The 15,440-nt window shown below is 52.4% G+C and overlaps 1 protein-coding gene across 3 annotated transcripts in view; it reads left to right on the top strand.

The window, feature by feature from the left end:
- The window catches only part of PRDM15 (PR/SET domain 15), a 62,222-nt gene that overhangs the window by 782 nt on the left and 46,000 nt on the right, over positions 1-15,440 (top strand). For all 3 annotated transcript variants that reach the window (XM_024559833.3, XM_053917355.1, XM_071220539.1), the window contains exons 2-3: positions 13,581-13,626; positions 14,170-14,263. In XM_024559833.3, the coding sequence (XP_024415601.3) occupies positions 13,590-13,626; positions 14,170-14,263 (131 nt within the window). In that variant the 5' untranslated portion in view covers positions 13,581-13,589. The remainder of the gene's footprint in view (positions 1-13,580; positions 13,627-14,169; positions 14,264-15,440) is intronic.

Raw genomic sequence — 15,440 nt, 5'->3', positions numbered from 1 at the left:
AAACTCATTATGGAAATACAGGTCTCCCTGATAGTTACAGTTATTATGTGTTTACCTTTATTAAGCCCTTAATGGAGTGGATGAGGGTTTTTTCCACGAATGCTCGGAAATTGCCTACTTTCCTCTCCCCTCGAGGGCAGATTAAAATGGTAGAAACAAGTGTGTGACCAACGGCAGGTGGACCCCTCGTGAAGATGCCCGGGCACAAAAACTACATTCGCTTAAGCCTCTCTCAGACAGTCCGACTCACCCGATGAGTCCAGAGAGCCCAGAGTGGTTCCTGAGGGTGTTTTTAAGGATGAAAAGTAAATGAGCAACTGGTTTTGTGATAAACCTTAAAAGGCAAGAATGAGAACTCTCTCTGGAGAGTGTACCAATGCAGACACTTTGTTTTTATAAGTGAGATCCTTCCCCCCCATTCACACACACCACACCATATTTTGTTTCAAAACCTGGACATTTCCACATTCTCCACATTTTCACTGCTCCACTCGGCTCCTCTGCATTTCCTTGACATCACTGCCTTGTGGTGAATGGTTAAGAAATAGGAGAACTACAGTTTGGATTTTGAAAGGGAAACGCAGTAAAATTTGTCCGTTACCCCCAACAGCTTTGATTCATACTTGTGCAGAAACATTGCCAACGAGGCCTATAGTATGTTTGCTCCTGGAAGCAGAAGGGACATCCTGTTATTTTTTTTTTTTTGGCAGACAAATAAATGAACACCAATAGGGGTTAATAGCTATTCTTGGAGCAATTGTATTTGAGAAAGGACTCTGTTTCCTTAGGACATACCCTTGTATTGTTCTTTTGATAACGTCTGCCTAGAAGGCCAGGAGAAGACCACTCTGCCACTTTGCAGATTGAAGGGAGATTTAAGACAACTCTTTTTGACACATGATTTCAGAGCTTAAGATTGTAAGCAGCCACTTAAATGCTTTCTCAGCTTCTTCTTTCTTTTGACATTTGTAAAGTGTGGGCGATCCCTGTCTAGTTCACCTCCTGGTTCCTGAATGTGTGCGTTCATTCGTTTGGCCATTCATTCAACAAGTATTTATTCCCTGGGCAACTGCTGTGTGCCTGGCACTATGGAGAACAAGAGAAGTATCCTGCCTGGCGGACCACTGGTCTGGAGGGAGGAAGATAAGACGACGAACAATAAGGCTGTGGCAGGTCGAGGGTGGGTAGAGCATGGAGAGGCAGGAAGGCCAGCCAGTGGAGGCCGTGGTACAGGTAGGGGTGGGTACACCTGGGCAGTTGGGACCGGAAAGGTCTGTCTGAGCTGGAGACCAGTGCTAGGGGCGCTCAGTGGAGATCTGGGGTAAGGGTGTCACTAGCAGACGAATGGCGAGTGCAAAGGCCCTGGGGTGGAAACAAGCTTTGTGTGCCCAAGGATGAGAAAGGCCAGTGTGGCCCAGGGGAGAAAGCACAGGAGGGCAGCACAGGCTGTCCTGAGTGCCAAGTGGACACCACTGGGGGCTTTGGGCAGGGAAGGGACAGAATCTGTGTCTTTTCTTTGATGACCTCGTGGCTGACACGTGGGAAATACAGGCTCCAAAGATTCCACTAGAAATGGGGAGAGGCAGAGGGGAAATGAGGACAATGTATATTTCTGGATCAAGGCAGACATTACTGCTGGTTTAGATGGGGAATGTGCGGGAGGTGACAGGAGGTGCCATTTACTAAGGTGAAGATGGCAGGTGTACCTTGGTGGGATGTGACCAGGGAGATTCAGGGCCCTGCAGAGGAGCAGCATCTTCCGACTGCCCCACTGGGGTGGAATAAACCTTTGCCCAGGGCCCAGGGTCCAGGCCCCTCGCCTTCTGGAGAAAGGGTCCCTCATACTGTCCGGGAGACAGCGACCCGCAGCCCCCAGTCTTGGTGTGGGCCGTGGCCCTGGGCTGTGGGAACCTCAGGGTGCCCACAGATGTGTGGGTGTCTGGGCAGTGCGCCCACTGTGGATAAGACCAGACTTTCAGCAGGTGGAAGGGGCTCTCCTGCTGACAGAGGAAGTGGGGACCCATTGGCATTGACAGTGGTCATGGTTAAGTGGCTGTGGGCACGTGGTCATAACCAAGCTCTTCATGTCCCATCTGCGTGTCTACGGGACGAGGTTTCCTGCACCCACACGTGTAAAAACGAAGACCGGGGCCCAGCAGAACGTTTGCCCACGATCTGTGAACCGGTTGTGGGGAAAGCCCTGCCTGCCTCAGTCAGTGACACCACGGCCCTGTGTTAGTGACCACTTACCGAAGCAGGCGCTGCATTTCTGTTCTGATTGGTGGGGTCTCAATGATGGCAGCGACAACTCAGTCCGGAAGAAATTAGCACACCATTGTGGCCATAGACAGTCCGGACTAATTGGTTTCTGTGCACATCTGCAGTATGATCGATAGAGCTGTTTCGGGCACGAATATGTAACACTGGGTTTAGCGACTGCAGTGATGGGGCTAGGAGACGCGAGAGAAGGAGGTGCCATGAACTTCCTGGCAGCCGAAGAGGAGCTCGTTCGTGTGCTTCGTAAATAGGTGGCAGTGGGCAGCACCCCTTAGAGTCTAGCGGACACGCTTAGAAGAGTGACATAACACTCTTATTTTAAGAAGTCAGTATTTATAATATACTGGAAATTTATGTCTCTTGCAGCTGTTTAAGCCAGGGATGCCAGTTTACGCTGTCAGCTCAATTGCAGAGAATAGCATCTGGTAAAACACTTTTGCAGGAATATTAGCAAAATACTTGCTGGTGCCTGGAACAAGGCATCAGGCGGAGTCTGGGGTCTTGGGAGGGCCAATCTGGAGTGGACCACGGGCTTAGGAGGTAATGGGAGTAAGTGCTGGGTGCAGAGGGAGAGAGGACCAAGGGGCCAGCTTGGTTTACCTGCTACGGTGGCTTTGGACAGGAGATGGGAACAAAGAGGGACTTAGGAAGGAGCATCCAGCAGGATGGAAAGAAACACTGGAGACCACAGAAGAAAGGTTTTCCAAAGGGAGTGTGAGGGCCCCCTGTGGAATGCTGCCCAGGGACCGGAGCTGATGGAGGGATGGATGGCCAGGTGAAATGGTGGGGGCAAGTTTTCCCATTGAAGAGAGAATGGAAGGTGAGGAAGCCCTTCGCGGGATTTTTACAACTGGAGAAAACATAAGTGGGGCAGTAGAGTGGAGGGGGAAGGGATGGTGGGTGCTGTTGGAAGCTGGTATGCATAATCCAGGGGGCGTGACTCGCTGCTGCAGCGAGGGGTGTGTGATAACAAGGGTGGGCCTCCTTGGGAAAGGTGAGTGTGGAGTGCCCGGAGGGTGTGTGGCAAATGTGGCCAAGAGGGCTTCCGGGAAGAGGGCCATTCGAATGAGGTCTTAAAGAGCAGATGGGAGTTGGGCAGAGGGAGAGTTTCCGGAGGAGGAAATAAGAAGAAGGGGGTGTAGAGGCTAGTCCTGGATGATTTAGGGTGGAGAGGAGCCCTTGGACAGGCTGGGCAGGCAGCTCACGGTCATTGTGGGGGCCCTAGTAAGATCTGAGGAAGCCCAACTCCAAATCTTCCCCTCGAGTCCTTCAGAGCCCATGGTGTCCTATTTCCACAAACTTCCATGAAATTGAAACTCGGGTTTCCCAGAGATGACACCTTCCCTCCTCACCTGAGAGGCGCCCTGTGTTTCTGGCTCCGTGTGACTTGTCCGCGCCCAGTGCAGTCTGCGTGTCCACCTTATAGCTGCAAGCGCTGATATGCCGCGGGAGTTGTCAGAACACCCTCATCAACTGGCCTTCTGCCCGTGGGGCCGCTGGCAGCAAACTCATTAGAAGTAGAGTGCCCTTCAGCCATGCTTCCTGCAAGAGGCCGGTCACTTCTTGCTTGCTCTCTGGGGAGAGGGGACTGTGCCTGACAGACAAAGAGTCTGCCTTTGAGAAGGAGTGTTCCGAGTGTTTAGTAACTAACTCTCAAGGCCTTTGGCCTGTTGTAAGTTTCCAAGAAATGGATGCTAATTAGTTACAGTAAATTTGGTTTTTGTTGTGACCAAAACCATGAAGTAATTTTAGCACCTTTTTAGTCAAGAGAGTTAGAGAAATCCCAGTCTGACCAGGCCGCTTCAGCACTGTTGACTGATCCTGTTGTCTGGCTCCCTGATGTCCCTCTTGGTCCCTCTCCCCCAGCACACCTGCCTGCTCTGGACCTGGCTCTCTGACGTGACTCATTCTCTCTACGGTGCTCTCCAACCTTGTGCTGAGGGTGCACGAGGGCCTTCCAAAGGCCCCAGTGGGCCTGGTTTTAAACCTTCTTGTCTGTCACACCAGGGCTCAGTGCTCACGTACCTCTTTTTTTGTTAAGGAAAAAGATGACTGCCCGTTAAAGCTCTAACCAACGTAAAAACGCTAATGCTACCCGAGTTTCTATTCTTAAGATGACAGAGTGAAGACCTGTCTCACCTCTTTGCTGAGAAATCCCTCTTAAAGAACCAGACATGAAAATCAGAAATACAGATGTCGTCCTTGATGAAACTAAGAGGTTAAGAAAGAGAGAACAGAAGGAATTGTAAAAGGAATCACGCGAGAAGATTTTCGGGATGAAGGACCCAAGCGCCGGGATGAAAGGGCCAGCCAGTACCCAGCATCGAGGCAGGCCATGAAACTTGAGGTCCCTGCAGCTAAAACAAAAATTCTAAAAGATCCAGAGGTCAGGAGTCACATACAAAAGTCACATACTTGCTGGCCAGAAAGACACCAGACTCGTCAGCCGTGACACTGGAAGGCAGAGGGCGATGGAGTGCTGCTTTCTGTGTTCTGTGTGAAAATGACCCCGTGCCCAGGCAAACCAGCTGTCACGTGGGATTACAATAAAGACATTTGCAGATATGGTAAGCCCTCTCAGAAGATGTACCTCCTAGGTCCTATTCTGAGGAAACTACAGGCACATGTGCTGCCCAGACTGAAGGACTAAGCCAAGAAAATGGAAGCAGGAGGCCTCAGGGAACAGGAGCTCCAGATATACCAAGAGAATGGACAAATCCAGGTGATGGTGAAGGGAAGGCCCAGCACCCGGCCGGCGTCAGACCTGACGGGCAGCCAGGACAGGAAGGATGGGCTCCATGCACCCCTGGTCCACCATTGGCCGGACGCTGTGAAAAACAAACCATAGGAGGCGCTCTTGCAGGATGGGCAAGGATGCAGCTGTGGGTACCCTGCCCACCGCCCTGCTGCCACTGCCACCAGACTCCACACACACACACACAACGTAACCTCCACACAGCCCGAAAAAGCAGCACAACAAAATCCACACACACACAACACAAGACTTACACAAAAACAACACAATAAACCCACGCACAAACAACAAATAGCACACGACAAATCCGCACACAGCCGCACGAAACCTACACACAGCACAGGAAGGCCTACGCAGAACGACCAAACCTCCCCACAAAGAGCAGAAACAGCACACGGCAAAATCTGCACCCAACAAGACCGCCACACACACAGCAACACGAGACCTGTACAAATCACGACGACGCTAACGTACACGTGAAACCAGGTAAAACCGACACTGCCGCAGCAAATAAAATGTTAGCTCGGTGGCCCCTAGAAAAGAAATGTGTTGGTGATGGACTTCAGCGTTTACTGCAGAGCAGCTTATCATGCCCTGGTAACACCTTCAGAGCCACCACACTACACACTCTGGTTTAACCAGACCTACATGGGGAGTGACGGGAGGGGAGAGCGTGTGAGAAGCTCACCATTCGTGTACCATAATAAGAACTAAAACTGCAACCCCCGAGGCTGAGACTTCTGGGGATCCCCGTAGAAGCCTGCTGTTTCAAGATGTGGAAGTGGATTTAGCAGAAGAACCCAAGGACTTGAGAGTGGCCGACCTGGGAGTGGGATCAGCAAGCAGGGAGGCAGAAGGGGAGCTTTTTGGCTTCTGCATGTGCTTTACAGTTGTTCACATTAGAGTAAAAATGATCTGATATTGGAACAAAAGCAAGCAGTGGAGGTGAGACACCCGCCCCTCTGCCATACTGAAGAGCCTTGCCCTGAGAGGTGGCTTGAGTTGGCCTGGGGGCTGGCTTTGACCATGTAGGCCATTTGGGTATGTGTCACACACTCCAGTGCCCCTGCTGTCCCCGATTCCCAGGTCTGAAGTTAGGCAGCTGCAGGCGGGCTGTCTGTGGTCACGGCAGAGACCCACTGGTCTGGGCTTCCCCCACCCACTGTCGCGACCCTCCATCAGCCTGCGGATCCCAGACTGGGAGCCGGTGGGGCAGGTGAAGTGGCTCTGGGAAAGTAGTCTCCAAGGTGATGAATGTTCTAGATACAGTGATGAATGTTCTAGATACAGTCGCCAAGCCTGGGGCTGGGCCCGGCTGTGTTGGACTCCGATGCTGCTCTCGTGGCGGCCTCACTGTGGCAGTGAGAAAGGATGTGGGCCAACCAGCGGCAGCCCGGGGTTTTACCAATGGCCCTTGCGACCACAGACAGACTGAGACAGAGAGGGAGAAAGGACCCTAACGAGACAGAGGCAGTGGTGCAGGTGGGTGGAGGGGGTGTGATGGGGGATCAGAGAAAATCCAGAAGTGGAAGCTGTTGGGGCAGGGGAGTCACTTTCTTTGGCTGCAGCAGTGCGTCACGTATCATGTGAAGTAAGATTAGAAAGAAAGGGAGGTCCCAGCCAGTTTACAGAATTGTCAGTGCCAGATGCATGAGTCTGAACCTTCTCGGTTAATACGCCTTGAGGAGTGATTGCTGAGTATGCCACTTCTTCATAACAGGAAAGCTGGCTTTTGACAAACACATCCATAGCACAGTAGTGATGCCGGGTAGAGGATTGTGGGATGGCAATCTTCGAGAGCCACCATTGCAGGAGGTCCTAACAGCGAACTGGAATGGGAAGTGGTGTGCACCTCTGCCGGCTGGGAAGGGGCTCAGTAGATATTCTCACCCTCTCCTTGCACAGACGAGGAAACTGAGGCCCACGGAGGGCAAACCAACTCGAGGCCTCCCATCCAGGAAATGGCAGGGCCAGGCTGCCTCCCTGGTTCCTGCTGCTGTCCTGTCACAACAGCTCCAGCCCCTTCCGTCATACTGACCACCCTGTGCCCCGGGCTGTGGTTCTAGCATGTGCATCGTTGGCTGCAGGGGGTTTCCGGTCCGGGTTAGTTCAGGAACCGCACGCATTCCCACAGGTTTTATTGTGGGACCTCTCAGGGCCTTAACTGTGTGCCCTTCTGTGTCAAGACTCCAGAATCGAGATTGCAACATGCCACAGACTTGCTGGTCACAGAACTGCTCTCTGCCCACCTGCTGCCCGCACCTGGGCCCCCACAGAGCACCTTTCGGGACAGTTTTGCAGCATGTTAGTGAAAATCGCTTGTTTTTTGTCAGCTTTTTTCCTTTCACGATTTTTTCCTTGATGCCTCTAATGTTGTCATGAGGGCGTGTCCTTCGGGAAACGTCCTGCTTGCTTAAAAAAGTGTTCTGTGCCTCTAGACCAGCACTGGCTGCCCAGTGCTGGTGATGTGGCTGGTCCAGATTGGGATGGGCTCACAGTTCAGATACAGGCTGGATTTCCAAGACGTCATATGGAAAAAGTTGTGAATGACTTTTAATATGAATTACATGGTGAAATGATAGTATTGGGGATATTTTCTGTTAAATAAAATGTAACCAAACTTACGTATGTGAATCCTGGCAAGGATTTTTGCCAATATAGACGAGATTGTCCTACAGTTTATGTGGAAGGACGAAGGAACTAGGATGGCTGAGAGAACTTTGAAGTAGAAGGACGCAGGAGAACCGGTCTGCCCAATTGCAGGGTTTACTATAAAGCGATGATGGACATCGAGATGGTACTGAGCGACCTCTGCCCAGTGTGGTGTTGGAGGACGGAGGGACACGGAAATCAATAGGACAGAAGCGAGAGCCCAGAAATAGACCCGCACAAACGTGGCCGACTGGTTTTGGATGTAGGTGCAAAAGCAATTTAATGGTGCTGACGCAGCTGGACAGCTATAAGCACAAAAATGAACTTGGACCACAACCTCATACATAAAAATTAACTCCAGTGGGAAACTAGACTTAATGTAAAATGTGAAACTGTAAGTCTTTTCCAAGAAGTGTAGGAGAACATCTTTGGGGCTTAGGGCCTAGTGCAGAGGTCTTAGACACGGTGCCAACACCGCGATCCATTAAAGGAAAGACTGATGGGTTGGATTCCCCCAGATCAAGAGCCTTTGTTCTGCAGAGGCCTTGTGAAGAGGATGAAAAGACGGGCTGTGAGCAGGGAGACGATATCTGCAAACAGCCCCTTTGACGAAGGATCTGGATATAAGGAACTTTCAAATCTCAGCAGTCCAAAAGCCAGACAGTCCAACTAGAACATGGGCAAAAGACAGGAGGGGACATTTTACTGAAGAGGATTTACAACGGGCAAATAAGCACGTGAAAAGATGCTCAATCTCATCAGTCGTTAGGGAAGGAAATGCAAACAAAAACCCCAGCGAGAGCCACTGCACATCTGAGAATGGCCGCAGTAACGGTTGTGAGCCCCATGCTGGCTCGAGGGGAGAAGCTGGGTCTCTGCTACGTCACCAGCCCAGCCCGACACCCACAGTGTGCAGTCTTCACCAGTTCCCGAAGGCTCATGCCTGTGGCTGCTGTTACGGAGTCACTTCATCTCGTGCGTGGTCTTCCTCTTTTCCTGCCGCCTTCCATTTTCCCAGTGTCCACTGAACACGCGGCGGCCCAGAGATTGCACTCGTGGGCATTTATCCCAGAGGGTTGACTACTTACATCCTCAGGAAAAGCCAAAGCGAAGTTTTTATAGCAGCTTTGTTTATTGTAGGCAAAAATGGGAAGAAACCCCAGTGCCTTTCAGTGAGTGAATGGTCCGGCTGTGCCGTGGAATATTATACAGCAGGAAAGAGGAATGAACTATCGATACATGCAGCAACCTGGTGGATCTCCAGGGCATTATGCGGAGGTTTTTTTTTTTTTTTTTTTTTAAAAGCTTGTCTCCAAAGATCGCACACTGTATGATTCCATTCACATGATATTCCTGAAGTGAAAAGCTACAGAGATGGAGTAAGGGGTGGTGTGAGGAACGGGAGGTGGCTGTAAAGGGGACCCACAATCGAGGGCTTCTCAGCGAAGGAACAGTCCTGAGTCTTGATTGCGGTGATGGGTGCATGAACCTACGCCTGTGAGAAAATGACACAGCATTACGTGCCCATGTGCTGGGCCAAGGTCAGTTCCCTGGTTTCCACAGCCTGCAGTTCTTAGTGCTGCATTTACATAAGAGTCTTGGTACTGTACATAGTTAGGTAAGATACAAGCCTTGGGAAAAAACTGAGTGAAAGGTACATGGGACCTCTCCGTGTTATAATTGAAACTTCCTGTGAATCTGTAATAGTTCAAAACTTAACAACAGCCAAAATAATACTGCATGTGTGGCTCACTTTCCGTTTCCCTTGCACAGTGCTGCTCTGGACCCCGACAAGGCAGTGGTAAGCCATCCAGGCCAGTGACAGATCCCAGGGCGTCAGCCTTGCTTGCCGCTCCTTTATCTGTCTCCCTCCCTCCTGTAAGTGGGCGGGGGTGTCCAGGCACTTCCCGCCAGGGTGACCAACCAGATAATCTTCATTTCACATTCACGTTGACGGCCTCCCTGAAAACGCCTTTTTCTCTGGGTTATTTTTACCTACCTGTGTTTTAATACTATAAAGGTTTTTATTTTCCAGTGTTTCAAAGCTGATTACTTTTCCTAAAGCCCAGCCTTTGTATTTTAGGTCACATTAAAAAATAATCTTTTACCACCTCACATCCATTAGGATGGCTCCTATATTTTTTAAAAATCAGAAAATACACGTGTTGGAGGGGTGTGGAGAAATGCGAACCCTTGTGTGCCATGGGGGAATGTAAAACGGTGCAGCCGCTGCGGAAAGCAGCGTGGGGGTCCCTCAGAGGACTGCAGGTGGAGCTGCCACGTGCCTGGCAACCCCCATTCTAAGCATTGGGTGGGCCCGAAAGATCCCTTGGTTTTCTCCACACGATGGCTCCTGTAGCGCTTGGTTGTCTTTAACTTCATTTGAAATTATTTTGTTAGATGGCACTGTGACAGCTGTCATATCAGAATGCATTTGAAAAAACTTACCAGATTGGTAAATTTTTGTGTAGCCATTTTAATATTGGAGATGAAAGAAAATGAGCAACATTTTCGGCATATGATGCTTTATTATTTCAAGAAAGGTAGAGCCGCAACTGAGACTCGAGAGAAGATCTGGGCTGTGCGCGGAGAAAGTGCTGGGACTGAGCGAACGTGTCAAGTGCGGTTCGAGAAGTTCCGTGCTGGAGATCTCTCACCCGGCGGTGGGTGCTCCACGGGCAGGAAGGCCAGTTGAAGTTGATAGTGATCAAATCGAGACGTTAACTGAGAACAATCAATGTTCTACCACGCGGGAGATAGCCAACATACTCAAAACATCCAAATCAATGAAATTTTGGTGAAAATGAAAAACACGTCCTTTATTTTACTGAAAAAACTCAACGGACTCTTTGGCCAACCCAGTGCATGTACCCCAAGTGCTGACATCCCTTCCGGAGGGATCTGCACCCTTGTGCTCCCGGCAGCAATTGGTCACAACGGGAGAAACGTGGAAGCAGCCCAGGCGTCCCAACAGCAAACGAACGGATAAACAAAACGAGCCCATCCAGACAATGGAGTGTTCTTCAGCCTTGAAAAGGAGGGACATTCTGGCCCCTGCTACAACGTGGGCGAACTGTGAGGACGTTATGCTGCGTGAAATCAGCCAGGCCAGCAAGACCAGTACTGTGGGACTCCGTGTGTTTGAGGGACAAGAGTAGTCACATCCGTATTAAATCATCTTGAGAAACGTTCTGGGCACATTCTGCTGCCGTGGGCTGAGCCTGCACTTCCTCCGCTCCCCTAGGACCCTTGCAGGGCCCTGTTTGCCTGGGGACTGAGTGTGGGGACCGGTGCTGGGTAAAGGGCTGCTCCCCCGACCCTCTCAGGCCAGCACTTAAAGAGCGGCAGGCTTTAGAACTCTGCGTGGTGGTGCAGAAGCGCTGTGCATTTGCAGAAATGTGTGCAAAACTTGCAGCAGTGTGGTGAGGGCTCTGTGTTTGCTACGTTGGGGGTAGCCGTGGGGTGTGTTTACATTCTCAGTCCTGGATGGTGCGCTTTTGCAGCCTAGAGAGGAGCCGGCCCCCTTACTGCCTGCCCGAGGGCCGGGCTCTGGCACCGTGGTCCCTGTGGCCCCTGGAGTGCTGGGCCATCGCTGGGGGGGAGGGGGACACGGGCTCGGCGCTCTCATGCCTCATACAGATGTGTCACTGTTTCGAACCTGCCTGGTGACCACAGGAAAGCACATTGTTCTAGATATTTCCCCCCTTCTGGAATGCATAGTGTTTCCGTGGGGAGCTGAAGTATTGCCAGCTTCTCCTTGGAAGTGGAAGATGAGGACACATTTGTTCGGCCAAATCTGGATTGTCCCCCAACCCCCTTGTTGTCCTTCCAACAGGCCCACGACGGCCCCTCATCCTGCAGCGTCTGTGGGAAGAGAGGCTCATACTTGGCCTGCCACCCCGGCTAAAGCGATCTGTTAGCATAACCTGGTGGTGGCAGCGGGTGTCCTGGGAATGCCTGGGTGAGAGAGGGACGTTGTCTTATTAGAGCTGATAAAACGTTTCAAGGACACCAGGCGCTTTCCTGAAAAGCTGCCCTTGCCTGTAGGAGCATTGCTGGTTTGCAAGATTTCTTGACTAGCAGAGATTTTCTGTTTAAACTTTCTTTCAAGTATATGTAGCTGGAAACCCGTAACCAATCTTAGTGTCCAAGGGCGGGGAGGCAGGAGCCCTGTGAAAGCAAGGACAGGCCAGTGCAGCCGCCCCCCAGGAGGCCACAGAGGAGAAGGACCTGGGCTCCCCGCCTGGTCTGCTTGGGGGTGGGACCCAGAGCCCAGCCACACAGGTGCTGAGCACGTGCAGCTGGTCCCTGCCTCTTGGCCCCCAGGCCCACTGAGGGGAGAGACAGCAGATAAGCGCACACACGTGGGTGGTCTCAGCCGTGAAAACTGTGGTGAAGGGAGATTGCGGACTGCTTGGAGGAAGAGTTACAAGGGCCCTGATTTGGGCAGGTGGATCAGAAAGTGCTGCCCAGAGAAGTGACAATTAAACTAAGACAAGAAGAACGAGTGGGCGTCCACCCGACATAGAGATGGGCTGAGGTTGAGGGCACAGGGAGCAGCATAGGGGAAGCCTGGAGGCAGAAAGGAGCTGGAGCTAAATAAACCAAGGCCACTGTGGCCAGAGAGGGTCAGCGAGGGGGAGGCAGGCACAGGAGGCTGGTGGGTTTGGGTTTGGTCCCAGGGACAGTGGGAAGCCCTTCAGTTTCAGTTTGGCAAGCGACACGATTGGGCTCATGTTCTGGAAGAGCAGTGTGCAGCGTGGGAAAAGGGTAGGACAGGAGAGCCATGTCCAGGCGGGAGAAGGCGGGGTGTGGTCAAGGGAGGTTTGTAGTAGGGACTGCAGGAAAAAATACCCCCCTGGTTATTTGTCTGTCACTTTCAGGGCAAATTGGCATTCCCGTCTCTCTGCCTTGTTTCCATGTTAACTCACTGCCACAGCGAGCCCTTCCACCCCCTCTCTTCTTCACTGATGCAAACGTGTGTTCGGCCAATCCGAGTTCTCGTTTGGACTTTGGTTGCCTGTGTGTCATTCTTCGAGCTCCTGGGTGAGGGGTGGCTTGTGGAGTAGCCTTCAGGAAGCACCATCCTGCACTCCTTCCCCAAAAGTGTCCACATCACGGGCTGGGACAAGAAGTGGTGGGATGCAGGAGGGGTACGCTGGAGTGGCCTCTCTGGGGATGGAGGGCGTGGGGGGGATCATTACGGAGCGGCACATGCTGGGTGTATCTCCCTTTCTGCTCCCCCAGAACTGCATGAGGTGAGCCTTTTTATTTCCAGGCTCTAGAATTAACCTGTCCAGATCACCCTGCAGATATGCGGGGGGCCTCAGTTCAGCTCCCCGCGGTGGAGGTGGCTCTTGAGCCGTACCTCAAAGGACGATTAGGAACTAGGAGTGACCGGGTCTGAGAGGCGTTGTGGTGAGCGGGGGGCCCTCCTCAGCAATGTCCTGGTTGCTTTCGGCCCAGGAGAACCAGGTGCTCCCTGGGTCTCAGGCACCAGCTGGCAGCTGAAGAAAAAGAGGTTGCACCAGATGTGGTTGTCCGGGAAGAATTCGCAGTCCAGTTGGGGGGGGAGTGACAATGTGAACACTGGCTCTTAAGAAATGGTGACACATTTATTTTACAAATGGAAGCATGGCTGATATAAAAAGGTAAAAGTCTGAATTCACGAAGGCTTCCTAATCTAGAAGGCACTCAAGTCAATTGCGCATATGAAGAAGCAACATTATTTTAGGCAAGAGGACATTTCAAGATCCCCAGCCCCATCCTGCCGTATGGCGGCCCACTGCTCGCTGCCGGGAAGCGCAGGCACCGGGAGGCCGCACGCAGGAACTTCCTTTCAGAAGTTCTTTGGCAAAAAGCCCGTCGTTAACGACGCTGTCTTGTGTCCTGACAGGTGGCAGCGATGGCGGAGGACGGCAGCGAGGAGATCATGTTCATCTGTGAGTGGCCGAGCCTGTCCTCCAGCGCGGGCGGGCGTGGCGCTGGCTGGCGGGGCAAAGTCGCGTCCTCGGGTCCACACTGTGTCTTTCCAGTACAGAAGCGCTGTTTCTTTTTCGGTTGAAATGATTTTTCTTGCCTTAAGAAACACGATTTATTACACGAGAAGTGTGTGGTAGGGGTGTAGTTTTAAGAAGTTCGTCTTTCCCAGAATCCCTGGCAAAGGGTACTTCGCAGGGGTGGCAGTTGATCCAGAAAAGTAGCCCAGAGCTACAGAAAGTGGTTTACGATGCGTTAGATTCGTAGTAAACACGTGCATTGGGTGCGTTTTCATTTACTGTCGTTACTCGGGAAGACTCTCCTTGCTTCGAAATGCTCCACAGAGCTGGGCCTTCCCTTGGGGGGCACGTCCAGTGTTTGCCCTGTTTTGTCCATGTGGGGGGTAGTGTCAGTCCCCTGTTGGGCTGGGAGTCCGAGCTTCCTGGGCTAGGAGCTGAGCAGTGTCCATCTGGCATCCCGCCCTGATGCTGGACATCTGTTTGCAGGGTGTGAAGACTGCAGTCAGTACCACGACTCCGAGTGTCCTGAGCTGGGCCCCGTGGTCATGGTCAAGGACTCCTTTGTGCTGAGCAGGGCCAGGTGAGTGACCGCCTCAGCTGTTCCTACAGTTCTGCCTGCCCGACGGGGTAGTCTGCGTGGCGGCTGCAGCGAGGGCCTGGCGGCCTCCACGTCCGCAGGAAGGGAGGACTCTGCCGAAGGGGGAGGACAGACTCCAGTGAGGAGTGCTGTCCTCGGCTTCCCAGGGCATCTGTGACTTCCATCCCCCGTGGGCTGCATCACGCGTCTCCAGAAGGAGCCAGGCGTGTTTCTGAGGCTGTAGAGGGGACGGCTCGTATCTGGTTCGTGGCTCTGAGGAGCCAGGCGGAGGCCCGGACAGGCACCGTGGAAGAACCGTTGGTTGGGCTGGTTTACGGGTTGAGGAGCCACGGCCAAGTGGCGGGTCTGCTCACACAGTTTCCCTGTGGCCTGATGTGGTCCTGCCCTCTTAACTGACAGACGCCCACTGTGGGCTGGGCCAGGTAGGGCGGGGCAGGGGCTGCAGTGAGTACAGGCTGAAAGACTAAGCCACAGCAGCTTCTGAATAAGCACCTGCAGATCTAGTCAGGAGGCTCGGCGGCTCTGCCATTCCATGTGTCCCTGTGGGGGCCATGTCACCTGGTGGGCCAGAGCAAGGGCTGAGTGGCTGCTGGTTCACAGCCCATGTCGGCCATGTGCCAGCTCCTTGAACTTGGATGAGGCGTTGTCTGTGCACCTCAGTTGCGTCATCTGTAAAGCAAGCAGAGTAACAGTGCCCCCTGTAAAATCACTGTGTCATTACACGTGGTCTAGTGCCTGGCACATGGAGACGAATCGTTATCGTATCAGTGCTGTTGCTAGAAGCCTCCCAACTGGTTGTCCAGCCTCTTTATTTATTTACTTTGTCCCACCATGACTTACTTTCTCAAAACAAAGACATTAATATTTTTGCCTAAAGTAGAGATTGGATCAGCTCTCCCCCAAAACCCTCAGCGGCTGCCTGCTGCTGCCCTCAGAACTCCCTAGGAACACTCAGTCCCACAGTGGGACCATCCGTCATCGGGTTCCTCGCTGATGCTTTGGCACGTGCTAGAGTCCCGGCCCCTGTGCCCTCTCCTCCAGCACCGCATCCTTGGCATTCTCCTGGTTTACTTAAAAAGGCCGCATCCTCCATGGAACCAGCCAGTTCAGCCCCCCTGGAAGCCCTTTTCTGGCCTTTGGAATGCCGCGGCTCTTCCTG

The sequence above is a fragment of the Desmodus rotundus genome, chromosome 2, assembly GCF_022682495.2.
Source record: "Desmodus rotundus isolate HL8 chromosome 2, HLdesRot8A.1, whole genome shotgun sequence".
NCBI lineage: Eukaryota > Metazoa > Chordata > Mammalia > Chiroptera > Phyllostomidae > Desmodus > Desmodus rotundus.
This window is presented reverse-complemented; position numbering and strand designations above follow the sequence as displayed.